Here is a 27,811-nt window from a genome sequence, read left to right on the forward strand (position 1 = left end):
ATTTGTTGTGTATGTATTCATCCAGATTATGTAACATTCCATGTGTATAATGTTACATTTGAAATACTTAGTAATGTCGTGGCATTTGATGTGTGTAACTTTACTTTCTGACACACAGTTGGTACTTAGTAAAATAGTAGTCGCATATTGTTGTAGTTCTTCAATACTCAATCCACATGTATTACAACCAGTGCATGTTTTGCTAGTCAACTACACACTATACTACTACGACACTCAGTGAGACACCCAGTGTCTACACACGTGACCTGGGAGGGAGAGTGCGGATGCAATTTGACGCGCGCGACTTGGAGGAAAGGAGCGGAAGTAAATTGAGACGCGGCTCGGAGAAACAGGGGAAAAATAAAGCACGTGACCTGGGAAAGGGAGCGCGGATGCAATTTGACGCGCGCAACTTGGAGGAAGAAGCGGAAGCAAATTGAAACGCGGCTCGAAATTAGAAGCTGGGGAAAGTGGTGACCGTGGGTCACTGGGTCGGAGGCTAGCCTCTTACACCCTCCCCCTCCTGGATGAGACGGAGTATGTGAGGGAGAAGAAGGAAATGAGACACACACACAAAGAGGGAGAAAGAAATGAGCTAGAAAACTGTAGAAGCTGGGCTTCAATGAGGGGCCAGGCTGAGAGACAATCCATGAAACATGTTGACTGAGGGAAACCCCCACCACGAAAAAACTCCCTGGCCTTTTGGCTTCTTTTCAGATTCTTTGTCTGGGGATAAAAAATGGGGGGTGGGGGAACCTCTTGTCTGTCTTCAGGCCCGTGGGGAAGGGGGGGAGGAAACTGAAGGAGAAATAAACGGACGAGAAAAAAATGAGAAAACACGGCACGAAGGAAAAAAAAGGGGGGAATGGAATTGAAAACCTGGACAGGGGTGGGCTGGGGACTTGAGGGGGGGGTGGTTTGGCATCTGTGCGAAGGTGTCAGCCTGGTCTGAGGGGTAGATGAGGAAAAAAAGGTGTTAGGGAGGGTGTATACAGCTCACGACGGAGTGTGGCCATGTCGGGACCGTTAACCCTGGGTGAACATCTGAGGAACATCAGTAGTAACGTCCAGTACGTCGAGATGTAGCTCGTCTTCGCCAATAAAGTCTTCCCAAGCCTCCTTCCAACCTGCATAGTCCTGCACTGTATCACGACTGAGCCACCGAGCCTTGGGGCCATCACCGGCGAGGCGGGCGCGCACTTGATAGACCTTTGGATGATTTCCCTTGGGGGTGAGGGTGCGGTCTTCAAGGATTTGGAGGATGCATGGCGAGGAGGCAGCCGGGCGGTCGAGTAGGCGAGGAACCGCATGCTGGTGATACTGTTCGGACTCCCGGTATGGCTTGAGGCGCGAAACATGGCGGCGAGGCGTCGACTGTGTTGAGGTGACGGGGACATCCAATTCATAGAGTGATTGCTCGGGAAAGGCCTGGAGGATGGTGAAGGGGCCTTCCCAGCGGGGCATGAACTTCGCAGAACGGTTAGTGGCGGTCTTATATTCGTGACGGAACTCAGCGGTGTTCAAGTAGACTTTGTCTCCCGGGTGGTAAACAGGGTCCGGCCGACGATGTTTGTTGGCTTGAACACTTTGCCGATGCTTAGCGAGAAGCAGTTCGTCACGAGCGATGCCCTCTTCGAGGGCCATGCGTTGGGCAGCGAGATCCCATTCGGAAGCCGTAGGTTGAGCGAGGGACGGGTCCGTAGCTGATGTTGAGGGGAGGAGCGGCGGAGTGAGTGACAGGCGTTTCCCGAAAACGAGCTCGGCGGGGGTGTGGTGGGTTGAGCGTCGGATGGTGTTGTTCATTGCGAAAGCGACCCGCTGTAGGTTAGCTGCCCAATTTCGGCCTTGGTCGTCAGTCCAGGTGCGCAGGATCTGAATGACTGTCTTGTTAGATCGTTCTGATATACCATCGGTCTGGGGGTGGTATGCTGTGGACATCTTTAGCTTAGTGCCCAGGAGGGAATTCAACCGATGCCATGACGCAGCAGTGAATAACTTATCGCGGTCTGAGACGATGGATTGTGGTACCCCATATTTAGAAACCCAGTGGTCGTAGTAGAGTTGAGCGAAAGCGGAGGACGTGAGCGTCGTGACTGTTGGTATGAGAGCGACCCAGCCGGTGAGGCGATCGGTAATGACGATGAGATAGTCGAAGCTGTGTGATTGCGGTAGTGGCCCCACGAAGTCTATGCCTATGTCGGAGAATTTGGCGGGAGGAACTGGTAATGAGTGTAGTAGTCCGGGAGGTTTGGTGGTGGTAGCTTTGGATGTCTGACAGGCTGGGCAAGTGCTGACAAAGTCCTTTACGTCACTAGCCATACCATCCCAGAAGTACTTACAACGCAATAGTTCAAGTGTTTTCTCCACCCCGAAATGGCCCATCGCATCGTGACATTCCTGTAGGCACTGTTCTCGCAAGGTGAGTACGTCGGGAATGCAGAGCCGGTCTTCATATGTCAGCACCGTCCTGACCCCCCGTGCTCCGTTGACTTCGGTAGTGCGGACACCCGGAGGGCAGCGGTCCACTTCCCTCCAAATATTCATTACCGGGTCCTGCCCGTACCCTTCAGCTACTTCATCTAGGAAGGTTGCGTTTGGTGAGAGAACCATCATGGTGAGGGCGTTTATGTGGGCGTCGGAGTTGCGGAGCCAGGAGAAAGCGTCGGCGATGACATTAGTGGCCCCTGGAATATGGGAAATCTGGAGGTCGTAATCGGCGAGCACTAGTAACCACCGCTTCTGACGTTCGGACAGATTTGGTTGTTGAAAGAACCACTTGAGAGTCGCATGGTCCGTCATGACGTGCACCGGGACGCCGAGAAGTAGAGGCCGCCACTCTTTGAGGGCGTGGATGATGGCGCATAGCTCTTTTTCGTGTACCGGATAATTTCGTTCGGCGGCGGTGAGAGAGCGGGAATCGTAGGCGATAGGTTGAGCGTTGTCGGGGGATAAACCCGTGCCCAACCAGGCGCCGAGGCCGGTATTGCTTGCGTCGGTGAAAAGGTAGAGATTGGTTTGACCTGCGAGGATAGCTTCATGGGAAAGGGGGGACAGACCTGTGATACGTGCCACCATTTCCTTCAGCGCCTCAAACGCATCTTGCGCCGACGTTGTCCACTTCCATACCCAACTCAGTGATTCTAATCGCTCGGCTGGGAGGCCCTTAGCTAGTTGACGTTTACGGGATTCATACGCTTTCTCTGCTGTCTTGTTCGGAGGGAGAAGAGCCGTGAGAACGGACGTCTTGGTGGCGATGTGTGGGATGAATTTGCGTAAATACTGGAGAAGGCCAAGAAAAGATCGGAGGTCTTTCACACAACCAGGAGATGGCCATGCGCGTAGTGCCTCGACTTTCTTCGGATCTGGCCCAATGTGATTGGGGGAGATTACGTGGCCCAGGAAGGATACTGAGTCGACGAAAAATTTCGACTTGCTAGGCGAGCAAACAAACCCGCTGTTACGTAAAGCCGTGAGAACCGCGCGGATATTTTTCGCTAAGTCAGAGTCGGTCGAGTGGGAGTGGCGTTCAGTGCTGACAGTCGGGGATTCGACTGGTGTGATGGAGTTGAGTTGTAGTTGCATAAGCGATGTATAGGATGACCCCCCTGCATTGAGGAGGTGATTTAAACGCTCCGCCCCATCAAATAGGCGGTGTTGACGACAGAACTGTAAACCGAGGATAAGGCGGTATCGTGGACCAAGGGCCATGGCGTAGAATGGGGTAGCGTTGTAGGTAGTGTCACCAATGATTACATCCACTACATACTCCTGGTCTACGACTGGACCCGCCCGATTGTCTGCCATTTTGGTCCCCACCGGTATAATCGGCCGTCCTTGCCATCCCTGTTGCTCTGCGTATGCCCGGTCGACGACGTTGATGCCAGCGCCACAATCAACGAGTGCTGGGACAGTGTCTCCGTCAGCCTTGAAACAGCAATTGACCATGATGAGAGGTACTGACCCAGCGAGCGCAGACGAGGCATCCTGTACTAGAGTGTCTGTGACAGGGTCGACAGCGAAAACGCCGTGGTGGTCAGACTCGTCGTCGTCGGCAAGGGAGACGAGGTTGGCGACCGGCACAGATGCGGAGGCGTTGGGCGGGGTGGAGGGGGGGCGGGTTGGGCAGATAAGGCGGTGATGGCCGACAACGCAGCATGAGAAACACGCGTTGATGCTTTGAAGATAGGCGCGGGCAGATCGGCCGGCGTCACCGAGGGGGAGCCGTTTGGCGGGGTCGAGCCAGTCGAGCTGTTGTGCGGTGTGGCCCTTCGTGGTGGTGGAGGGGGCGGGGGCGAGTTTGGCAATGAGTGGAGGCGCGGGGGCGGGAGCGATGACGTTGGCGACGGTTGGTGGGTGGCGGGGGCATGTCGGCACCTGAAGGAAACGCGCCTCAAGCATGGCGTCATCGATGACGTCCATCATGATCTCGTATAGGTCGGCCGACGTTGCGGAGAGCACCGTTTTGCCACGTGCGCGGAGAGCAGCTTTGGTGCGGTGAGTAACCAAGGCATCGACACCGTCCAATAGCCGGCGGTTGACGTCCACGTCGCTGAGGGGGTCCTCGAAGTCATGAAGAATGCCTTGGTAACTGATAACAAGGTGAAAGAATGCATCGAACGCGGCGGGTGTGGTGTCCAAGCAGCGGAGCTGCATGAATCGGTGGCGGAGTTTGGACTCCCAGCCGCGGGCGAGAATGTGAGACTTAAGGGAGACTTGCCATGCATCCCAAGTTTCGGCGTGTTTGCCATGGAGCTCGAGCCACGTGGTGAACCGGCCGCCCGATTGGGAGATCGAGGTATTTGCCACAGAAATCTTCCACGCATGCTCAGCCGGGCCGGGGCTCCAGTGTAGGAGGGCGTCACGGAAATAGGTCTCCAAGGCGAGGAGGTGTCGCTGGAGCGCGAACGGGTCGGCGGAGGAGTGAGTCCCAAGTCGCGGCGGGGAGATCTTGTCCGGGCGGGACCCGCGTGTGGAGGGAGGGACGTGACGGTCGTGGCCAGTGGTGGCTTGATCGGCTAGCGCTTGGGTGGAACGAAGGAGTCCGGCAACAATAGATTTAAGCTCGTCGATCTCAGGAACGGCCGGGCCGGAAAAGGCAGTGGTGAGGCCCGGGGTCTTTCGGTAGATTGCACCCGTGGTATCGTGTACAGGGGTTGCGTAGTTTACCATCTTTTCGTCGGGTAGATCAGGCACCGAAGGCACCGCATTTGAAGTTGTGGGCGAAGCCAAATTTTCTCCGGAGCCCGCGGACGATAGGTGGTCGTCCGTGAATGTGCTGAAGATGGGAACGCCAGTGGGGTGATGCCCGATGATGGGACGGGAAGTCACCTCGTCGTACGCAATGATGGGTTGGCCCTGAGAATCGAACGCCATGATGTATGTTGGTGTGGTGGAGTGTGGTGTGAATTGATTTGGTGTAGGCACTGGGGGTGCCTCACTGCGTTCGGTTGGCGTTCGAGGAGGATGGGCGTTCGTGGTATAGGTCTAGAGGGCATTCGGATGCGTTCGAGGAAGCGTTCGGTGTTTGCTTATAGTTATAGTGGTCTACTGGATGCGAAACTAGCAATGGTTGGTATGCATGAGTTTCGCTTAAAGAAAGAGAAAACTATAACTATGTATGAGATCTATATATATATATGTATGGACGTATGCAGAAACAAACAGAAGTCCATCGAAAAAAAGGGGCAGAGATCCGGCGAAGTCCGCTGCCGCGTTTCGGCAGCAATTGCCGGTCCTATGCATGAGAATAAAATATCATGCATAGGATAAGGCCGGACAGAGCTCGATGCCGCGTTTCGGCGAAGTCCGAAAGACGCGTTTCGGCATCAAATCTCACCTACCAACATCGACCAATGCATAGGAATAAATCCTACCATATGGTGAGAATGAATGGTGGTAAGGGCTCTGCACTTACACGATCCTTGATGGTGATCTTGTTGATTCCCCGGTAATTGACACACATCCTAAGCGATCTGTCTTTCTTTTTGACAAAGAGTATGGGTGCTCCGGCTGGTGATTCGGATGGTCGGATAAAACCTTTCTTAAGATTCTCATCAAGGTATTCACGGAGAGCTTCAAGTTCTGTTTCGGAGAGATTGTATATGGGGCCAAAAGGTGGGTTCTTTCCTTCTTCGAGAGGGATATGGTGGTCGAAAGACCTATGTTCTGGGAGTGTATCGGCGCTTTTCTTGTCGAATACATCTAGATATTGATGGTATTCTTTAGGTACTATTTCAGCATCGGTGTTTTCTTTTGGAGGTTTGTCATTGGTGATGACCATGGCTAAGTTGGCACTCGTCGTCTGTGATACAGGTGGGTGTATGGAAAGTGTTTCCCAGCTGATGGACGGATTGTGCTCTTGTAACCAGGTGATACCTAAGACGATGGGATAGGAGCCGATGTCGGTTATGAGGAGTCGGAGTAAGGTGTGTCCGAATGGTTTCTGGAAGTTGACCAGGATGTTGGCTTCTTCTTCAATTATAGTTCGCTGACCCGCAGCGTTGAATAGGTATAATGGGATCGAATCTTCTATTTTCGTGGTTTTGAGGTTAAAGGTCTGGATGAATCTTTTGTCGATGAAGTTTGTAGAGGCACCGGAATCGATTAAAGCTTGATAAACATTGTTGTGAAAGAGGAAGTCGATTGTGAGTTGGTTTTTGTTGTTTTTGTTATTATCTTCGAGAGTTTGGAGATATTCGCAGGAGTCTGTATTGGCCGGTTTGATAGTACGCTCTTGTTCCCGGCTACCTTCTTCGACTTTGGCAGACAAGAGCATATCTAGTTTTTTGAAGGGAGAGTAGTATTGGATTGTTGCGAGGGGACCACTGGGCACTTGGCGACTTGATGGTTTTTGTCGGCGCAATAGAGGCAGAGGTTATGGTCTTTTCGCCTCTGATATTCTTCTGGAGTCAGACGTCCACGTCTGGTTATCCTAGCTGAACTTGGGACAAATGCTGCCCTCAGGTTGACTGCCAGCGTCACCTCTTTATTGAAGGTGGTGTTGGCAGTGGTAGACCTTATCGGCATGCTATTCGCCGCAGAGAAACGTCTGAAGTTGTTGGGGCGATTGTTATTGTAAGAGGTGCGGGTGTGGTCGCTTTGGGTGGCGTTGAAAAGCGCCTTTGGTTGCTGGTCTCGCTTTGCTAATGCCCGTTCATATCGACGGCTGTCGATGCAGATTGCCATGTCTTGGAGGTTCTTGAATGACTTGGCTTTGGGTAGTCTGGCAAGTTCGTCTTTGATGTAATCCTTCAAGCCCTTGTAGAAGCAAGCCTTCTTCGCTTCGTCGTTCCACTGAACCAAGGTGGCATAACGCATAAAGGTTGCAAGGTATGAGGATACAGAACCTTGCTGATGAACAGTGTTTAGTTGTCGTTCTGCTGTCTGTTCTTCGTCTGGATCTCCGAAGTTCTTCCTTAATTCGGCACAAAATTTTTTGAAGTCCAGCATAAACTTGGGCTGGGGATCGATGGTTACGAAGGGTTGGAACCATAAGAATGGGGTATCTCGGAGGAAAGATCCGGCGTATAGGACTTTGGAGGTCTCGGTAGGGAAACGAGAAGGTTGGAGGGTAATCACCATTGTCACTTGAGTGATAAAGGTTGAGAGCTTGGTATACTGCCCATGGTAGTACTCGGGTTGGGATACCTTCGGTTCTTGAGGTCTACTGGAGGGTACTGAGGTGCGTTGTCGGCTGTATTCCCTTTTAACTTCTGGGTATGGTGTTTGCGCTGACAGGTCGCGGCTTGATCTAGGTTCTTCGTCTTCTTCATCCAATTCTTGTTCGTTTTCGCCCTCATTATCTTCGCTATTATCAAACATCTGTCGTTCGACTTTGCTCTCTTCCAACTTATGCATCAACTCTTCCTTCTGTTGCTCAAGTCTTGCGATATGGTTGCGCATCATCTCGAGTTGGGTTTGGGTGTCGTTTGATGTGTTGTCGGCGGTAAATGGATCGGATTGAGGATTGGTGTTGAATGAACCCGCGGGATTGTGGTCGTCATCGAGGGTATGTTCTACTTCCTTGCCTTTTTCGACCTTTTCCACAGCTCGACCACTACGAGTGGATGGACCTGACATGATATAGGATATGGTATACAAAGTGGTGGTATGAGGTTATAGGTGGCTGAGGTTGTTGATGAAGTTGTATAAGGGTATACGTATGTGTCAAAGGTAAAAGGTACTTGAAGTCTATACCAACCAACCACAAGTGTGGAAGATCAATATTTACTGTTACGACTCGTCCCCAACAAGGTCCGGCCTTGGAGACGAGATAGAAAGCCGTAGTTTAACTAAGCAATGAGATATATGTATGATATACCTCTTGACACTTGTCTGTTGGCGTATGGTATAGGGCAGAGGTATATTCGCTTGGGAAGATCAGGCAAGCTTATATACTAGTGGAGTAAGTTTATGTCGAAGGTGGTGCAAGGTAAGACGAGAGTGAGCACTGGGAGCTCGAGGACCTTTCGCAAAGTAACTTATGAAATATTGATCTTTGAGGGGAAGAAGATCAAGATCGAGGACAAAGCTCCCCTTTATATACTTCTACAGAAATCTATTTATATCCTTTGAGGTCCAGCTGGAGGTCCAGCTGGACCTTTTTATCTGAATCGGATCTTGCCTTCCTATTACGTAACTCCCTCCTATGATATCTTATCTCTTCTTCTTTGTGCAGGCTCATGACACATGTCGACACCTGAAGGAAACGCGACTCAAGCATTGCGTCATCGATGACATCCATCATGATCTCATATAGTTCGGCCAGCGTGGCGGAGAGCACCATTTTGCCACGTGCGCGGAGGGCAGCTTTGGTGCGGTGAGTAACCAAGGCATTGACACCATCCAATAGCCGGCAGCTGACATCCACGTCGCTGAGAGGGTCCTCAAAGTCGCGAAGAATACCTTGGTAACTAAGAACAAGGTGAAAGAATGCATCGAACGCTGCGGGAGTGGTGTCCAAACAATGGAGCTGCATGAATTTGTGGCGGAGTTTGTGCTCCCAGCCGCGGGCGAGAATGTGGGACTTCAGGGAGACTTGCCATGCATCCCAGGTCTCCGTGTGTTTGCCATGGAGGTCAAGCCACGTGGTGAAACGGCCGCCCGATTGGGAGATCGACGTATTCGCCACAGAAATCTTCCACGCCTGTTCAGCCGGTCCGGGGCTCCAGTGTAGGAGAGCGTCACGGAAATAGGTCTCCAAAAGTCCATCAAAAAAAAGGGACAGAGATCCGGTGAAGTCCGCCACCGCATTTCGGCAGCAATTTGCCGGTCCTATGCATGAGAATAAAATATCATGCATAGGATAAGGCCGGACAGAGCTCGATGCCGCGTTTCGGCGAAGTCCGAAAGACGTGTTTCGGCATCAAATCTCACCTACCAACATTGACCAATGCATAGGAATAAATCCTACCATATGGTGAGAACGAGTGGTGGTAAGGGCTCTGCATTTACATACTGACAATGTTGCCAATATGCTCACCAAGAGCCTTCCCCAAACCCGCTTCCAACAGCTGCGCAAACACCTGGGTGTCACTCAAAAGGAAATTTGATGGATGCTTGGATGAGGGGGAGTGTTGAAGTGGAGGGTATCCGCCCTATTATGCATCCCTATTCGGCGATAGCCCAGCATGCCTGTCTCTCTCTTTTGTTCTTTGTACCTTTCTATTCTTTTTGTTCTTCAGCATTATTGCCCATATTCCTTATTGTTCTTCGGCACGATGCATGCTCAGAGATCTTGTACTGCCTAATATATATATCAAGATCCCTGCATCATACATCATGCATCATCACTTCTTTTCTTGATCATACAATTGGATTTGCTCTCCTTTACATAACCTCTACCTCTATTGTGCCAACAAAAACCATCAAGTCGCCAAGTGCCCAATTGTCCCCTCGCAACAATCCAATATTACACTCCCTTCAAAAAACTAGATATGCTCTTGTCTGCCAATGTCGAAGAAGGTAGCCAGGAACAAGAGCGTACTACCAAACCGGCCAACACAAACTCCTGCAAATATCTCCAAACTCTTGAAGATAATAACAAAAACAACAAAAACCAACTCACAATCGACTTTCACTTTCACAACAATGTTTATCAAGCTTTAATCGATTCCGGTGCCTCTACAAACTTCATTGACAAAAGATTCATCCAGACCTTTAACCTCAAAACCATGAAAATAGAAGAGTCAATCCCATTATACCTATTCAACACTGCGGGTCAGCGAACTATAATTGAAGAAGAAGCCAACATCCTGGTTAACATCAAGAAACCATTCAGACACACCTTACTTCGACTCCTCATAAGTGACATCGGCTCCTACCCCATCGTCTTAGGTATAACCTGGTTGCAAGAGCACAATCCGTCCATCAGCTGGGAAACACTTTCCATACACTCACCTGTATCACAGATGATGAGTGCCAACTTAGCCATGGTCATCACCAATGACAAACCCCCAAAAGAAAACACTGATGCTGAAATAGTACCTAAAGAATACCATCAATATCTAGATGTATTCGACAAGAAAAGCACTGATACGCTCCCAGAACATAGGTCCTTTGACCATCATATCCCTCTCGAAGAAGGAAAGAACCCACCTTTTGGTCCCATATACAATCTCTCTGAAAAAGAACTTGAAGCTCTCCGTGAATACCTTGATGAGAATCTTAAGAAAGGTTTTATCCGACTGTCCGAATCACCAGCCAGAGCACCCATACTCTTTGTCAAAAAGAAAGACAGATCGCTTAGGATGTGTGTCAATTACCGGGGAATCAACAAGATCACCATCAAGGATCGCTATCCTCTACCATTGATCGCCGAGCTCCTAGATCGACTCAAATCAGCCAAAGTATTCACCAAGATTGACCTGCGAGGAGCCTACAATTTACTTCGCATTAAGGCAGGCAAAGAATGGAAAACAGCTTTCTGTACTCGCTATGGGCATTTCGAATATTTGGTAATGCTGTTTGGCCTCACTGATGCCCCTGCATCCTTCCAACATCTCATGAACCACAATTTCCGCAACATGCTAGACATATTTGTTATTATCTACCTCGATGACATCCTCATCTACAGCCCAGACTTGGAGACTCACCAGTCACACGTCATACAAGTCCTAGATCGCCTCCACCAAACCCATTTATATGCCAAAGCTTCAAAGTGTGAGTTCCATCAAACCTCAGTAGAGTTCCTAGGTTTCGTTGTCAGAGATCAAGGTCTATCAATGGACACCAAGAAAGTGAAGTCTGTCATGGAATGGCTGACACCTCACAATCTCCGTGATACCCAGTCCTTCCTTGGGTTCTGTAACTTCTACCAAAGGTTCATCAAGAACTACTCTAGTATTGCCAAACCTCTTATCGACTTGACAAAGAAGGACTTACCCTTTGTATGGGAAGAACCTCAATGAACATCATTCAAAGCACTCAAAAGGAGCTTCACCTCTGTTGATCTCCTACATCATTACGACCCAACCAAGCAACTCATCCTTGAAACCGATGCCTCCAACTATGCCATCACAGGTATCTTATCACATGAAATTGACGGAGTTCGTTAGCCTAGTTTCTTAATTAGATAGATGACTACATGGTCTTTTTTCGGTCAGACTCTATACCATTATTAATATTCCTTTTTGTAACTTTCTGGTCTTTCTCATCACTATCTAGTACACTGTTCTACGAGACTGTTTGTACGAAGGTGCTAAGTAAAGACCAGTTCAACAGAAATCGACAAGAAACTCGAACCAGTTGCTTTCTTCTCTCACAAAATGTTGCCTGCCAAGTTAAACTATCCTATTCACAACAAAGAAATGTTAGCAACTGTTTTGGCATTCAAACAATGACGACATTACTTCGAAGGTGCCAAAGAAACCATCCGTGTCTACACTGACCACAGAAGCCTGGAGTACTTTATGACTACCAAGCAACTCAATCGATGACAGGTGCGATGGTCTGAATTCCTAGCTGACTTTGACTTCAATATCATCTACTGACCAGGCATACAAGGCACAAAGCCTGATGCACTCACCTGAAGGCACGATTATCATCCACTCGAGAAAGGCTCTAGCCTCACTACTGCGGCCAGTCCTCAGAATTTCCAGACTCTCCTTCACCCTGGCAGTATTTGGGTACTGCCACAACTGGACTTGATTGGTTGGAAATATCTTCGCCCATCAAGTCATTGCTGAAAACCAGTCTAGAAACTGATGAATCAGCAAAACCATTCTTGGACAAAGCCAATCATCCCTCTGAAGCACACCCATATGCTCAAGACGATGAAGGACTCCTCAGATATGGTGAATCGTTCTATGTCCCAGCCACAAATGAGATGTGCACCCTTGTCATGAAAGAATGCCATGATGCACTCACTAGTGGGCATCCTGGATGATGCAAGACTATCCAACTCATCTGGCGCCATTACTGGTGGCCAGGCCTAAAAGGCTTCCTCAATCACTACATTGATTCCTGTGATCTTTGTTGCAGATCTAAGACAAGACATCATCAGCCCTATGGCGAACTCAAGTCTCTACCCATTCCCCCATATCTGTGGTCATCTGTATTGATGGACCTCATTGAACAACTTCCCCCATCACACAGCTACAACACCATTCTTGTGATCATAGACTGACTCACTAAAATGGCTCTCTTTATCCCCACAATGACTTGCCTCACTGCCGACGAACTCACCCAATTATATGTCACCCATGTCTTCTCCAAGCATGGGATTCTGATGACCAGTATCATACCAGATCGTGGATCTGAATTCACATCCCACTTTTGGCAAACATTTACACAACTCCTACACATCGAGTTAGAACTCAGCACAGCTTTTCACCCAGAAACAGACAGACAAACCGAACGAGTGAACCAGGTCTTAGAACAATATCTGTGTCTTTATACCAATTATAAGCAAAAGGAATGAGCACCGCTACTCCCAGTTGCAGAATTCACTTACAACAATACACCCCATTTGTCCACTACCATGAACAAAGGGTACCATCCCAGGGCATCATTTACCCCCAATGACAATGTCCCTATTTTCAGCCCACCTGCCAGAGCCTCCATCACCGACTTGAGCAAGCTCCATGAACACCTCAAGGTCGAAATGTCCAAAGCACAAGAGAGTGCAACACTACAGTTTGATAAGCATTGTGTCCCACTTCCCAAATATACTATCAGCAACAAAGTCTGGCTATCTGCCTGTAATATCAAAATGAAATGACCCACCAAGAAATTAGATCACCACTATTGTTGATCAGTACAAGACAACACACCACCTATAGGAAACCGAGTTCATAGTAACGGTTCAGAGAAATTATTCCATACATTGCGAAAACATTTTTAGTTCATAGACTTAGTTCATAAATTTTTCAAAACTCGAATCAGTTTTTATTATAGATAGATCAAAGGACAGCCAAATTCTTCATGACCAGTTCATAGAAATTTTTTCCGTAGATCCAGCAAATTTTAGTTACAAGTCCACAACAGAACAAGCCACAGACAGCATGATGGAGCGACCGTCTTTGAAGGGGGGGCGACTGTCACAAGCCTGCACAAAGTAGAAGAGATAAGAGATCATAGGAGGGAGTTATGTAATGGAGGAAGGCAAGGTTGTTTCAGATAAGAAGGTCCAGCTGGACCTCTGAGAAAAGAACTGGACTTCCAGCTGGACCTCTGATAGAAGAACTGGACCTTCAGCTGGACCTCGAAGGATATAAATAGATTTCTGTAGAAGTATATAAAGGGGAGCTCTGTCCTCAATCTTGATCTTCTTCCCCTCGAAGATCAATATTTCATAAGTTACTTTGCGAAAGGTCCTTGAGCTCCTAGTGCTCGCTCTTGTCTTACCTTGCACCACCTTTGACATAAACTTACTCCACTAGTATATAAGCTTGCCTGATCTTCCCAAGCAAATATACCTCTGCCCTATACCATACGCCAACAGACAAGTGTCAAGAGGTATATCATACATATATCTCATTGCTTAGTTAAACTATGGCTTTCCATCCCGTCTCCAAGGCCAGGCCTTGTTGGGGACGAGTCGTAACAGCAACCCAGTCAAGACACCCCTCCCAACTGGCTTCAAACCAGTGACAGCAACTGATGAAGAATATGAGTTAGCATGAGAGTGCCCTTTCCCCAAATTGGCCAGCTCCATTCTGTATGCAGCAACTGTGACCTGACCTGACCTTGCCCATGTGGCTGGGGTGCTATCGAGATTCATTAGCAAATGGAATGAGTCACATTGGCATGCTGCGAAACACTGCCTGAGATACATTCAAGGCACTTCAGACCTCTTGTTGACATTTGATGCAAACTCGAGCTAGAGAGTAGCGCTCGGCTATGTAGATGCAGACTGGGGAGGAGATATGGATACAAGGCAATCCACTATGGGATATGTATTCAAAGTACATGGAGGCAGGGTAGCTTGGTAATCAAAAAGGCAAACCACCATGGCTCTATCCACCACAGAAGCAGAATATATGGTGTCTGCCAATGCAACCAAGCAGGCAGTGTGGTTGTGACCCCTGTTGGAAGATGTTGGATTGGGTCTGGGGGGTAAGCCTACTCCAATTGCTTAATGACAATGCTGGGGCAATTGCTCTGTCGAAAAACCCTGTAAACCATGAAAAATCCAAACACATCGATATAAGACACCACTTCATCTGAGAAAAGGTGACAGACAAAAAAACAATCTCACTAGAACATGATGTCCCTTCAGCTGGAAACCTAGCTGACTTGTTGACAAAGGGTCTTCTGATAGAAATCTTTATGAAACTGTGTAATTTATTAGGAATGAAGAAGATGAAGATGGAGAAGTTGGATCAAGGGGGAGTGTTGAAAAAGTGATCCAACTGTGGAGAGTGAGTATGATTAAACGAGGTTAGGGTTCCAAGGCACAGTAGAAAGTTTTTCCATAGACAGTCTATATATGCTTTATTCCTCCTTTCTTCTTCATGCAACATAGAAACTCTACCTGTAATTCCGAGCTATACCTGATTTGTGACAGTCCAATGCATAGGAATAATTCCTACCATGGATGAGAACAATTGATGGTCAGGGCTCTGCCCTTACAAGCTTGGATTTCTCATGAGAACAGCGAAGACAACTTCAATGAAGAGCATTGAGGACACTCACAATATTGTTGTGCAGATCCTTGGCATCCTTTCCCCAGATGATGATGTCATCCATATATGCCTCACAACATTCTCCAGCTAACCCTTGCAATGCTTTGTTAATGCAGCACTGTTGGGCAGCAGGTGCATTCTGGATACCCTGGGGCATTACCATCCATTCCAGCAGACCAAGGGGAGTAGTGATGGCTGTCTTGGGGATATCCTCCTCCTTCATAAGTGTCTGAAAGAAAGTGTCTTTGCAGTCCAGCTTGATGAATATCCTCCCCTTTTGGGCTGCACAGTGTAAGATCAAAAGAATTTGATTCCACGAGTAATCCATGCTGAGTGAAGAAATTCAATCCTAAGGTACCATCATAGGTACCATGCAAGTCCATCGAGACACCATTAACCCTATACATGTGCCCACCCAAGGAAAATGACCTGACAACTGTATCTGTTACCAATGGACCCACCATGCCTCTGGCTAATCGCACCTGCATCTGTACTGTCCCTTTCCTCACCTTCCAGCCCAACCTTTCTGCCAGCCTTGGGTTCACAAAAGTTGTGGATGCCCTCATGTCAAGTAGGAACTTAGGGGAGCAGGCTGGCAAGGGGTCATCAACTTGGACAGAAACTGGGATGGCAAGAAAATGATGAAAAAGGCCATACATAGTATCACTGGTGTCATCATTGGCTGGAGGAACTGTTTGGGCTAATGTCAGGTAGGCTGAGGTGGCATCGCCTGCCATTAGTTCAGTCTCAAGTTGGTTGATCTTGGGAGCCAGAGCACATGTATGAGTAGGGCATTTGGAATGCTGGTGCCCCAACTTGTGACAATCATAACATCTGTTCTCCTTTTAACATCTGTTCTCCTTTTAACATCTGTTCTCCTTTTAACATCTGTTCTCCTTTTAGAAGACTTCGCAGATGTAACAGCCTTCTGGGGAGAGATAGTAGGGCAGGGGATGAGAAGTGTTATGGTAATACAAGATTGGGTGGGGTAACTGCAGGTGATTGAAAGAGCTTGAGGAAGGGGGGGGGGGGGGGTAATCTTGTTATTAGGATGTGCTGAGGAGTGGCAGGCTGCATCCTCATGCTGGATACAATCGACATGGTTGCCAATCACAGTGTGTAAGTGGTCAAGATCATTGGATTGGAAATCATCATTGCTGACCAAACATAGGAAGAGACACTTGGGGCAGGCAGCTCAGTACTAATCAATGATCTGGTGGTCAATGGGGTAAGACATAGTGCTGTGGAGATGACTGCAGTGGAGAATCACCACATTGTCAAATTTTCACCAAGCCTCAGAAGAGATTTCAGTAAGGTAAAGGTGGAAGAGGGTCCAAGACTCATGTAGTTCCCAGTTTGACAGCATAGCTTTAGCCTTGAATGCAGCTGACCAGTCATCCCAGGTTGTCAATTGACCCTTCTCCATATGATGGCCATCTTGTTCCACCCAGCTGGCCATTCCAACACACCCCACTGAATTATTTGCCAGTTCAATGACTGTCCCCTGTTGTCACTCCTCCATGTCCTCATTGTCCACTGGAGTCAGCAGGCCATGAAGGTGAAACACATGCTGTAGATGGCAAAGATGGGTCAATACCTTGTCAGCATCACTGAGGGGACCCAGGAAACAAGGGATGTCAGATGCCTTGGGCAAGGGAATGCCTTGAGGGTGTAGTAGTCTTTGGACACTGATTGTTTCTGTTGTTTACCCAGCAACTCTGCAAGAAGTGCCAAGGTGCATTTGGTTTGTTGGTATGATTAACAAGATGCTCCAGGAGGATGGCTGTGGAAGGCTCCCAGGCATGGTCATCTTTATTGTTAGGTGAGTCCTCCAAGACTGGTTTGGTTTTGGGAGGCATTTTCATATAGGAAGTGTTTGTGGGAAAAGGCTAGTTTTGAAAAAAGTGTAGGCACAGGTAAGTCTGCTGCCACACCTTGGCATCAAATTACACTTACCAACATCATCCAATGCATAGGAATAAATCCTACCATAGATGAGAACAAATTGGTGGTGAGGGCTCTGCCCTTACAAAGGTCCATTGACTGAGGGGAATGATTGTGGACTTTGAAGGGTCTGCCCAGTCAATAGAGATGTTGATGGTAAGGACCAGACAGCCATGTTTGCACTGGACACTATGATTATTGATCTGGTAGCATGATCCATTCAGCTGATGGCAGAGGATAATACTGAAACCAATATTTGTTGGACAAGTCAGCTAGCTTAATAGGGCCCATTGACCGAGGAGAATGATTGCAGGACTGCCCAGTCAATAGAGATGTTGATGGTAAGGACCAGACAGCCATGTTTGCACTGGACACTATGATTATTGATCTGGTAGCATGATTCATTCAGCTGATGGCTGAGAATCTTCCTTAAAATCACATCTTGAAGATATGTTGGCCTCTCCATGTGCACACCATGTTGCTTTTGCTGAGAGTGCAGGACTTATTGGTCCTCCACAAGCTGTTCTACATCATCAAGAAAGAGGAGATACTTCAACTCAGCTTGTGGAGTGTGATGAGGAAAATAAATCTGTGACCAGCTTTCTGTCCTCCCTCAGAGTAGTGCCACACTCAGGGCAACTGCCCAGTACCTTGTCCCATCCATCCTTGTCTATTACATTGACAACCACATTTTGAAATTCCTTGGCAGGGCATTTAGGATGCACCACAATGGAAGAGTTAATGTCCAATTGGCCATAAGACTCTTGAAATTCTTGGAGAGTCAAGATGATGAAAGTTTTGACAGCAAGGTTGAGAATGAAATACATGTTTTCACACTTGTCAGGTGAGAGATTGCAGTCATCAGGTAACCCCCAGTACAACGTTTGCTGATTGTTGGCAATAGCCAGCCCAATAATGATTTGTATGACAGCCTCCACTATGTTGCTGAATTGCTGAGGCAGCCCTACAACAACCATGACAAAGATTGAGAAGACAGCAAGGACGATGGCAACTAGAGGTATACTCCCTGATCTGGTGCGGAAGATGTGCTCACCTCAATACAGGGTTGGGTTGTTGGCATGAGTAAGGGGGCGTCTAGGATTCGGAACTTTGGTAGGCCATTTGTCAAGCTGATGGCCAAGATGATCACACATGCCACCTGCATTTCATCGCCCTCAACACCTGTTTTGAGAAGAGACTCATCCACCATGATGACAGGAAAGTCATTATAGCCTTGCCCATCATCGATATCCATTGGCCCTCTTTCAAGACCGCCTTATGAAGCCTCCTGATCTGTTGGAGGTGGGTATGCATCATCGGGTAAGGATGTGGACTGGCCACCATGGGGAAGTGTCGACGGATCGAGATTTCACCAGGGACAGAATCATCGGAAAGGAGGAGTTCAGATGGAAGCGCGGGCGGCGATGGAAAATGAGGACAAGGGCTGACTGGTGGCGTCGGAGACTCCAAGTTTACGCTATGGTTGAGCCAGGTCGTTTACTGCATCATGCGGACCCTTGAGGGCATAATACAGATCGACAGCGCACACTGGCTTTGAGAGGCTACGACCATAAGTTAACCTATTGTTGGGAACGGCACGGCTTACATCCATCTTCCAAGCACTCACCAAGATCGCTTCTGGTCCTATAGATGCTGCTTCAGTGACATTGTCCGATCTACGATAGGGATTGTCGGACGATCTAGAATGGGATAGAAAACGTTTCAGTCAAGTCCTCAACTGGGAACCCGTGTGCATGACTAGCCCTCACCTGCTGGGATTACTACTCCGAGGCATTTTTACTGAAAAAGACATGTAGGCTAGGTGGAAGGTTTGAGATAGATCACTGATCCGCACGCTTAGTCATCGCCACTTGTCAGCTCCATCATTATTCCATATTTTGTAAGAAATTAAAGCTTACAAGATGCAGTTTGCGCTTGGAGATGAAGATGCTTATGTGGAAGGTTAAAGACAAATGTGGATGAGGGGAAGTATTTACGTAAATTAGCGATGGGAAAGGATTCTCGCTGCTGACAGCGATGACTTGTTTGGTTAGTGTACAGTCCAATGGCCAGCGTGGATGCACAGCGTGCAGCCAGTTGAGTGGCCACGGCGTGAACCAAACAACGGGCAGCCTGCATGCAGCGCCTATTTTGCATGCTACTTTCCACGCTTTTCGAGCCGCGTGCCTTTCTCTATTCGCGTTTGGTGCACGCCTCCTCCGACACCACGCCATGGATGTTCGGCGGTGGTAAACGAAGAAGCGTCGCCTAAAGACCTAGTCGGCCACCCAGTCGGTACAGACACGCGCGTAATATTGACATTGGTAGGAAGCCCGTTACAGTCGTCATTAGCAATACAGTGGCCAACAGTAGTGGTCGTCAAACATATCAGCTAGCCACAACAGCCCCCATTTCACAATGCCCGCGCAACAGCAGGACCCCTTCGACGACCTCCTCGGCTCAGATTCCCCTCCAGCCCCACCAAGGAACGACATATTCCACGAGGGCCGGCATATCGACTTTTTTCACCAAGGCAGTAGCACCGCTCGTGCACCTGCCGCAATTTCCCAAAGAGGTTCATCTCCGGATTCAGTAAACCAAGCAACATATGCTTTGGATCCGTTCTTTGATGAGTGAGTTCGTCTAGCAATTGATAATCGCATATGACGGCGCGGGTGACACAAAATGCCAACCTAGTGATGATGAGTATGGACCCGCTGTATCCAACAGCTATTCTGGATATCTCGCTCCTCATCCGTCCTCTGCCCTTCACAGCTCCCAACCTCTCGGTCGTTCCGATCCCTCCCTTTTAGAATCAAGTATGCCCCTTGCAAACGCGGGCGCCATGCCCGCAGGCTTCTCAGGCCCAATGGACGATAATGACGTCAAAGGCTATCAAGCTTCCTCTTCGACAGCTTATGCCGCCGAGGACCCCTTTAGAGACGATGAAGGTCCATCTGCCTATGCGTTCACCGCTCCAGGTGCGTCAAGCGGATGGACACAGCCGCGGCGCAGTAGATGGCAGATGTTCAGAGATGACTACTTGACGGATGTAGACTGGTCGTTTGGTGTAAACCAGCTGCTAAGAAGGAGAAGCAAGTTCGATGGGGTGCCTCGTGAAATAGCCTTGAACGAACCGGAAGAAAATAGACTGAAGGGATTCGAGAGGAATTCTGTTACTACCGGCAAGTACGGTCCCATCACATTCCTGCCAAAATTCTTGTTGTGTAAGTTTTGTATATCAGTTTTTCGCATATTGATCATTACTTATGAGATCAGCCGAGTTCTCTCGTTCAGCCAATTTGTTCTTTCTGTTCACAGGTATTACTCTCTTTGAAACAAAAATATGCCCATCTGACAAAACTTTCAGCTTGTATTCAGCAAGTTCCCAATGTATCTCCGACAGGTCACTGGACAACTATCGTTCCTCTTGGAGTTGTCATTATCGCAAGCGCTTTTAAGGAGATCAAAGAAGACTTCGTTAGTGAAGTTCGCTTAGCCGGTGAACTCGATCTGACCAGCCACAGAAACGTCATGCGTCTGACCGATCCTTGAACAATAATCTCGCCCAAGTGCTAGTTGATCAACAATTTCAATTAAGGCCGTGGCGTAGACTACGAGTCGGTGACATTGTGCGATTAGAAGCTAACAGCTTTATTCCTGCGGACATAGTCTTGATAAGTAGCAGTGAGCCAGAAGGCTTGTGTTACGTCGAAACTGCGAATCTCGATGGGTCAGTAAATCTCCACACTATTCAACTGTCTTGACTGATTATTTATTGGGCACAGGGAAACAAATCTGAAAATCAAACAAGCTCATCCTTCTACGGCTTCACTTACAAATCCTCACTCCGTATCTTTGCTTCGCGGACACATCCTTTCCGAACCTCCAAATTCATCTTTATATACGTATGATGGTACCTTCCACCTTTCTTCCGCTCATCCTGGATCTGCGCCTACAAAAATTCCCGTTGGTCCAAACCAAATGCTGCTGAGAGGTGCCCAGTTGAGGAATACCGGCTGGGTGTATGGTGTGATAGTCAATGCGGGTCACGAGACGAAGCTCATGCGAAATGCGACGTACGTAACAGAATTTGGCTAGGACGTTGCTGATATTTATGCAGTGAGGCCCCCGTTAAGCGAACGGCTGTTGAGCGTCAGGTTAATAGGCAGATTCTTTACCTTTTCCTTCTTTTAATCGTCCTCTCACTTGTTTCGACCATCGGAAGCAGCATCAGGACGTGGCTATTTGACAAGAACGCCTGGTATTTGCGATTGGGTGATGAAAGCAAGAATAAAGGTATGCTCTCCGTTGAGTGGTCACGTGTTGGTCTGACATGTATCAGCTCGACAGTTCATCGAGGACATCCTGACGTTCATAATTCTGTATAACAACCTTATTCCCATTTCGTCAGTGAACCTTGGCTGTAAAAGTTAGTGTTGGCTGATCATTCACCGCAGCCTCATTATGACAATGGAAGTCGTCAAATTCCAACAAGCATCCCTCATAAACTCCGACCTCGACATGTACTACGCTCCCACCGACACTCCAGCTTTGTGCCGAACATCGTCACTTGTTGAAGAACTCGGACAAATCGCATACATTTTCTCAGACAAGACTGGAACGCTGACCCGGAACGAAATGGAGTTTAGGGAATGTACCATTTTCGGTACGATGTATGCTCAGACGGTGGACGACAATAAGAGAGATCAAGGGCAAAAAACGTTTGATTCTCTAAGACATAGAGCTCAGGAGGACAGTCAGGAAGGACATGTCATACGAGAATTGTGAGCCGTATCCATGCGCTCTTCACTTACTGGAAGCTAACTCCTTTAGCCTATCTTTACTTTCAATTTGCCACACCGTGATTCCGGAGGAGCATGATGGAAAAATGGTGTATCAGGCTTCAAGTCCAGATGAGGCTGCCTTGGTGGCGGGCGCCGAGATGCTTGGCTATCGCTTCCAAGTGAGTCCACTTAGCTAAGATATCCCACAGAAAACAAAACTAATTACAATGTAGACTCGCAAACCCAAGTCTGTATTCATTGATGTCAATGGCGAAACTCAAGAGTGGGAAATTCTCAACGTCTGCGAATTCAACTCTTCTCGAAAGAGAATGTCAACTGTCGTTCGTGGACCTGATGGCACGATCAAGCTGTATACAAAGGGTGCCGACACTGTGATCTTCGAGAGACTGGCGCCGAAACAGGAATTCTCCGAGCCTACACTTGTACACCTTGAAGTAAGTCTGATTTAATCGTGGAAGGGCTGGGTTTTTTACTTATGCACCGGCGCAGGATTACGCTACAGAAGGGCTTCGAACGCTTTGTCTTGCGTATCGCGACATTTCCGAAGAAGAGTACTCGAGCTGGTCTGCATTATACAATAATGCTGCTTCTCAGATGTCGGGGCGAGCAGAAGCTCTTGACAAAGCGGCTGAGGTCATTGAGCAAAACTTGCAACTCTTGGGGGCGACGGCTGTCGAAGATAAATTGCAAGACGGTGTTCCAGACGCTATTCACACCTTACAACAGGCAGGGATCAAGGTGGGTGTTCTGAAATTGCCTAAGGAGACCTGGACTGACTCACTCAGATTTGGGTGTTGACTGGTGACAGACAAGAAACTGCTATCAACATCGGCCTTTCCTGTCGACTCATATCCGAATCTATGAATCTTGTAAGTTCTCATTTGAGATTGATGCGATGTCGAAAATAATTTCTGACAAATTACTGGTAGGTCATTGTGAATACTGAGACTGCGGTCGAAACATCAGAGCTCCTGAATAAACGTTTATTTGCAATCAAAAACCAACGACTAGGTGGAGACACCGAAGAGCTCGCTCTGATTATTGGTACGTAATTGCGAATTCATTGTTCAACGTTTCTAATAATCTGGCAGATGGCAAAAGCTTGACATACGCGCTGGAGAAAGACTGCTCTGATGTTTTCCTGGAGTTGGCAATCATGTGCAAGGTGAGACGAGATTAAATGCCCTGTCGACCCCATGCTAATCATGTTGGAGTAGGCTGTCATTTGTTGTGCGTCCTGTGTCAATAATTTTTGTGTTTTGCGATGACTGACCAGTGACATAGGTCGTGTATCGCCTCTTCAAAAGGCTTTGGTCGTCAAGCTGGTCAAGAGGAGTACAGATGCTCCTTTGCTCGCTATTGGTGATGGAGCCAACGATGTCAGTATGATTCAGGCGGCCCACGTCGGTGTTGGCATATCAGGTGTGGAGGTATGTGATCTGACATAACCTTTTATTGGTAAAACTGAAGATCTCTTCAGGGCTTGCAAGCAGCACGATCTGCCGATATTGCCATCTCGCAGTTCAGATTTCTACGAAAATTGTTATTGGTACATGGTTCATGGAGTTACCAAAGGTTGACCAAGTTGATCCTCTGTGAGTAGATCGTCAATCAACATGGTATGTCTAATTTCAATCAAACGTAGACTCTTTCTACAAGAACATCACTTTCGCCCTAACTCTTTTCTGGGTGAGTATTCGTCCCCTTTGAAGGGTTTCATCGCTGACCTCCTCCACACATTAGTACTCATGGTTCAACGATTATTCTGGTCAGATTGCCTTTGAGGGGTGGTCTATGTCCTATTACAATGTCGTCTTCACCATCTTACCTCCTCTCGTAATTGGTATATTTGATCAATTTGTTTCCGCTCGTATGCTCGATCGCTATCCTCAGCTTTATCATCTTGGCCAGCAAAATTACTTCTTTACACCTATTCGCTTTTTCTATTGGGTCGGCAATGCGTTTTACCACAGTGTTGTAAGTAAAGAATTACACATAACTTTGAGCATTATCTTATACTGCACATTAGCTTCTCTTTGCGTTCTCTGTCCTGGTTTTCTACAACGATTTACTTGCCACAGATGGGAAAAATTCTGGCTTATGGGTTTGGGGCACCACCCTGTATCTGGCGGTGTTGCTAACTGTCTTGGGCAAAGCGGCCCTGATTTCAGAGTATGTCCATCCACGTGAATAAGTTTGAGATCGCTGATTGTAACTGTGTCAGTGTTTGGACCAAATACACTTTGGCCGGTACGTTCGTATGAAGGCTGCCAGCCATTTGCTAACAGATACGATAGCGATTCCCGGATCTTTCATTTTTACCATGATTGCTTTGCCGCTGTATGCTATCATCGCCCCTCTTCTGAACTTCTCACTAGAGTATACTGGCATTGTACCCCGTCTCTGGGCCGATCCTGTCTTCTATTTTGTTTTATTACTTTTCCCCATCATTTGTCTTCTCCGTGACTATGTTTGGAAATAGTGAGTTGAAATTCGACATTTTTCGGATGAGAAACTGATTGATATATAGCTATCGACGCACATACCACCCTGCGTCCTATCATATCGTGCAGGAAATTCAAAAGTTCAGCCTCTCAGACTACCGACCTCGGCAAGAACAGTAAGCATCATCAGCCTTGTAATCTCTGCTGACAAAAATATAGATTTCAAAAGGCTATCAAAAAGGTGCGCGCCACCCAGCGTATGCGACGACAGAGAGGATTTGCCTTTTCACAGACCGAGACCAATAACCAAGATCAAGCACGACTTATCAGGGCATATGACACCAGCGTGGCGAGACCTTCAGGATATTAGATGAATAAGTAGGCATTATTCCATGATGTATATCGTCACAAGGTTGGACCAGTACAAAGACTGTTCATTCCTCTATCAAGACGGTAGGGAGGCTTGGGAGCATGATTGAAATATTAATTCTGGTACGTCGCAAGGCAAACCGTCCTTCTGGAGAATTGATAAGCGCAAGTCCGGGGTGGGGAATAACACCCATGGGCAACTTACGCTGATATCGAATGCCGCCCACGGAATATTTTTACTTGATCCTGACATTGATGCGTAAACATATCTAAACTCATCACCGCTGCCGCCTCTGAATACAACAAGACGCAGCGTTTTGTTGGTAGTCCACCAGTCACCTAAAAAAACATCGTGGTTTACTGATAGCTGTTAAGATTCAGAAATAATAGGGACTTACCGAGTTGGGGCATTAACACTGCACGATCACTCGTTCCAAAACTGGCTGGTTTGTTTTCGGCAGTGAAGAGTTTGGTAGCAAGTTGGTTACAAACTATCACCTAAAAAGTTGTTAATCCTGAAACTATATAACAATGGCGGTTTCAGTCCTACAGCGCATCGACGAAGAGCTGTCGCATGGTTGATGGTTTGTTTACATCTGATCCATCTGTCAATATAATGTTGGGATACGTTGTCACATCCAGACATACAAATCCATGATTTTCCGTCTCGCAGCTAAGTCAAGACCCGGTTGGCGAAAATGGAAACTCAATGTATCGATGACAACCAGGTTGACCTAATGATTCGCAGGGTGAGTGAACGAAGAAGTAATTGAAAGGACACCTATACTTTGGGATGGGATTCTAGCCAGTCACTCAGAGTATATATAAAGGCGATCATTTGAGCTTGTGAAAAGATCCGTACAAGATAGAAACCTTTAAGGAAAGACTTTGTGTCTGAAATTCAAGATATCAGCATCTTGATACTTGCGTTGCGCGTTGATGCCTGAAGCTGACCGGTGTTCCCATGTATGCGCTGTGCAGCCTTGAATAAACGTTCTGATGTCATGGATCCTTCGGTGTCTAGCCAAGCCGGTCAAACGTGCACGAGTAATAATGGAACTGCATACCTATGAGTAGCACTTCTCCCTTTTCACTTTGATCGTCCGCACGAACAGAATTTGTAAGATTACCAGGAGAAAGCCGAGCACTCATTGCAATGGCAAGAGCAAGGGAGCTCTTACCACCCCCAGGCGGCCCTGATATCTCGATTGACATACCAGGAACTATGGATCCCCTTTGGTTGGATTCTTCTCCCCTCGTTGGAAGTGCGTCTGTCGAGCTGCAAAGGTGGCCGATGAGAGCGTCCAAGGAGGAGGAGAACGTCGAAAAATGAGGTAAATCTGATGTTGATAAGAGATCTGCAGCTGTTGTTGACTGTACATGCGCTTGAAAATGTTGAGGGAGGACGGACGGCGGTCCGTCAGGTGGGGCATTTGCTAGCGAGAATTAGATGTCTCTACTCGAACAGGTCGTGCGACATACATAGCCACTGCCTCGTCTGTTGTATCGCATCCTCGGCCTGCAAGACATCTATTCCAAGCTCTAAAAATAAAGTCAGGATTGATCCCATGCTGTTAATAGGGTGTTGTACCTGTGGACAAGTCGTCTGGAGATATCGTAGCGATGTCTTCAATGGTCGTGTAGCCGGCACTGGTTAAGGCTGTTCTCAAGTTGCGTCTGAGGGAACGGATGAGTGGGGTGCGAAAGGGCGGGCGGCACTTACTGGAGGGGGAGCGCGGACAGGGGGGTGGGTGGCCGTGGCATACGGGGACTGTTATGCTGCACCACGAAGGTAGTCGCGTGCGGCCATACATACCGACCCATTTAAAGACGCGACGCGTGCCCTACTGCCACGCCGGATAACGCCGTAAGCGCAGCCACGTGGCGTCGTTCTACACCAGGCCGCGCGAGCGTATCCTCAAGTGGCCCAGTCCACCGCACATACATACATATACTCACATACCTATCATCTTCCTGCCCAACCATCTCCATATCAATTATCTACCATGGTATGTCCTTCCGCGCTGTAATCAGCAACGCTCACCACCCGCAGTCTGTGATGGAGCTCAACGGCGGCTCAGTCGTCGCCATGATCGGCAAAGATTGTGTTGCTATTGCGTCCGACTTACGGCTAGGAAATCAGCAAGTCGGTATCGCTGCCAACTTTGACAAGGTCTTCCCCATCAACGATAAACTCTACTGTGGACTGCCGGGGCTTGCTACAGACGTATACACCTTGTAGGTGCTATCAAGTAACCAGTGATCAGGACAAATGCTTAAACCTGGAACAGACGAGAACATTTGCGATTCCGGGTGAACATGTATCGAATGAAGGAAGAGCGCGAGATCACACCAAAAACATTTACCCACCTTCTTTCAAGCACACTATATGAGAAGAGGTGAGTGCATCCCTGACTGACATTCTTAACACATCAAATCCTGACATGGTGATCATAAGGTTTGGGCCTTTCTTCCTAGAACCTGTTGTCGCTGGTCTCCCCACTCCCACCTCTCTTGAACCTCATCCTAGACCTTACATCTCCACAATGGACACGTACGTTCTTGAACACTTTACAAAAGTCGATATAACTTATATGGATTGATAGCATTGGTTGCATAACTACACCGAAGGACTTCGCTGTTGCTGGCACGGCTGCCGATAAGTTGTACGGTATCGCTGAAGGTCTTTGGGAACCCGACCTTGTATGTTGCTCTTATACCTTTGGTTGCATTGGACACTCCTGATGAAAACGCTTCAATAGGAACCAGAAGATTTGTTTGAGACAATCTCACAGACTCTTCTTAGTGCGGTGGATCGAGATGCGTTGAGTGGTTGGGGTGCTGTCGTCAACATCATGTATGGTCAGGACTTTATATCAGATGTACTTTTCGCTGATTTCGCTATGCTGTAGAACACATGACAAAGTAATTACTCGGACACTCAGAGCGAGAATGGACTGAGGAAGCTTGGTGAAGAGGTACAAGTACAGTAATAGACTGAGAGACGCAAATTATGACATGTATATCTTACTTGTATGGTTGTGCCGATGCACTTGCAGGTTTAGGACTCTGGTGGATGGAGACCTGCGATGATATAGTCGAATATGTGGTCCTTGTATAT

The 27,811-nt window shown here is 47.8% G+C and overlaps 3 protein-coding genes and 3 pseudogenes across 3 annotated transcripts; 4 read left to right on the forward strand and 2 right to left on the reverse strand.

The window, feature by feature from the left end:
* Nucleotides 1-270: 270 nt before the first annotated feature.
* On the reverse strand, nt 271-8,079 carry CNA03690 (annotated as a pseudogene).
* Nucleotides 8,080-9,935: 1,856 nt separating this feature from the next.
* Nucleotides 9,936-13,208, forward strand: CNA03700 (annotated as a pseudogene).
* An 861-nt stretch (nt 13,209-14,069) lies between these two features.
* Nucleotides 14,070-15,005, forward strand: CNA03710 (annotated as a pseudogene).
* Nucleotides 15,006-19,361: 4,356 nt separating this feature from the next.
* CNA03720 (asparagine-tRNA ligase, putative) lies at nt 19,362-24,726 on the forward strand. The gene is made up of 25 exons (XM_566703.2): nt 19,362-19,702; nt 19,767-20,296; nt 20,349-20,390; nt 20,440-20,549; nt 20,597-20,802; nt 20,858-21,148; nt 21,193-21,368; nt 21,415-21,478; nt 21,530-21,856; nt 21,906-22,035; nt 22,090-22,311; nt 22,367-22,615; nt 22,663-22,746; nt 22,807-22,921; nt 22,969-23,042; nt 23,095-23,107; nt 23,162-23,307; nt 23,358-23,472; nt 23,523-23,566; nt 23,621-23,854; nt 23,907-24,049; nt 24,102-24,127; nt 24,175-24,358; nt 24,408-24,497; nt 24,541-24,726. Exons 1-25 carry the CDS (start codon nt 19,488-19,490, stop codon nt 24,689-24,691), a joined length of 3,981 nt encoding a protein of 1,326 aa, XP_566703.1. The 5' UTR covers nt 19,362-19,487; the 3' UTR covers nt 24,692-24,726.
* On the reverse strand, nt 24,488-26,474 carry CNA03725 (hypothetical protein). The gene is made up of 11 exons (XM_024656077.1): nt 26,414-26,474; nt 26,282-26,367; nt 26,173-26,232; nt 25,758-26,126; nt 25,645-25,710; nt 25,478-25,584; nt 25,339-25,424; nt 25,241-25,286; nt 25,089-25,188; nt 24,896-25,029; nt 24,488-24,838 (listed from the first exon to the last, which is right to left on the reverse strand). Exons 1-11 carry the CDS (start codon nt 26,452-26,454, stop codon nt 24,767-24,769), a joined length of 1,167 nt encoding a protein of 388 aa, XP_024514149.1. The 5' UTR covers nt 26,455-26,474; the 3' UTR covers nt 24,488-24,766.
* A 176-nt stretch (nt 26,475-26,650) lies between these two features.
* Nucleotides 26,651-27,721, forward strand: CNA03730 (proteasome subunit beta type 3, putative). Its single transcript, XM_566705.2, has 7 exons — nt 26,651-26,699; nt 26,744-26,928; nt 26,982-27,089; nt 27,149-27,244; nt 27,297-27,393; nt 27,453-27,547; nt 27,603-27,721. Exons 1-7 carry the CDS (start codon nt 26,697-26,699, stop codon nt 27,649-27,651), a joined length of 633 nt encoding a protein of 210 aa, XP_566705.1. The 5' UTR covers nt 26,651-26,696; the 3' UTR covers nt 27,652-27,721.
* Nucleotides 27,722-27,811: the final 90 nt, after the last annotated feature.

Source organism: Cryptococcus neoformans, chromosome 1 (genome assembly GCF_000091045.1).
Source record: "Cryptococcus neoformans var. neoformans JEC21 chromosome 1, complete sequence".
NCBI lineage: Eukaryota > Fungi > Basidiomycota > Tremellomycetes > Tremellales > Cryptococcaceae > Cryptococcus > Cryptococcus deneoformans.

Excerpts from the sequence above, each read along its gene's own strand:
- CNA03730 (XM_566705.2), top strand. Across the intron at positions 27,090-27,148 it reads AGCACACTATATGAGAAGAG|GTTTGGGCCTTTCTTCCTAG; the intron begins GTGAGTGCATCC and ends GGTGATCATAAG. Across the intron at positions 27,394-27,452 it reads GTCTTTGGGAACCCGACCTT|GAACCAGAAGATTTGTTTGA; the intron begins GTATGTTGCTCT and ends ACGCTTCAATAG.
- CNA03720 (XM_566703.2), top strand. The coding sequence starts at position 19,488 with ATGCCCGCGCAACAGCAGGACCCCTTCGACGACCTCCTCGGCTCAGAT. Across the intron at positions 21,149-21,192 it reads AAGCTCATGCGAAATGCGAC|TGAGGCCCCCGTTAAGCGAA; the intron begins GTACGTAACAGA and ends ATATTTATGCAG. Across the intron at positions 21,369-21,414 it reads TGATGAAAGCAAGAATAAAG|CTCGACAGTTCATCGAGGAC; the intron begins GTATGCTCTCCG and ends GACATGTATCAG.
- CNA03725 (XM_024656077.1), bottom strand. The coding sequence starts at position 26,454 with ATGCCACGGCCACCCACCCCCCTGTCCGCGCTCCCCCTCCA. Across the intron at positions 25,425-25,477 it reads GGCTAGAATCCCATCCCAAA|GTCAACCTGGTTGTCATCGA; the intron begins GTATAGGTGTCC and ends GCGAATCATTAG. Across the intron at positions 25,287-25,338 it reads AGACGGAAAATCATGGATTT|ATGTAAACAAACCATCAACC; the intron begins GTATGTCTGGAT and ends CAGATGGATCAG.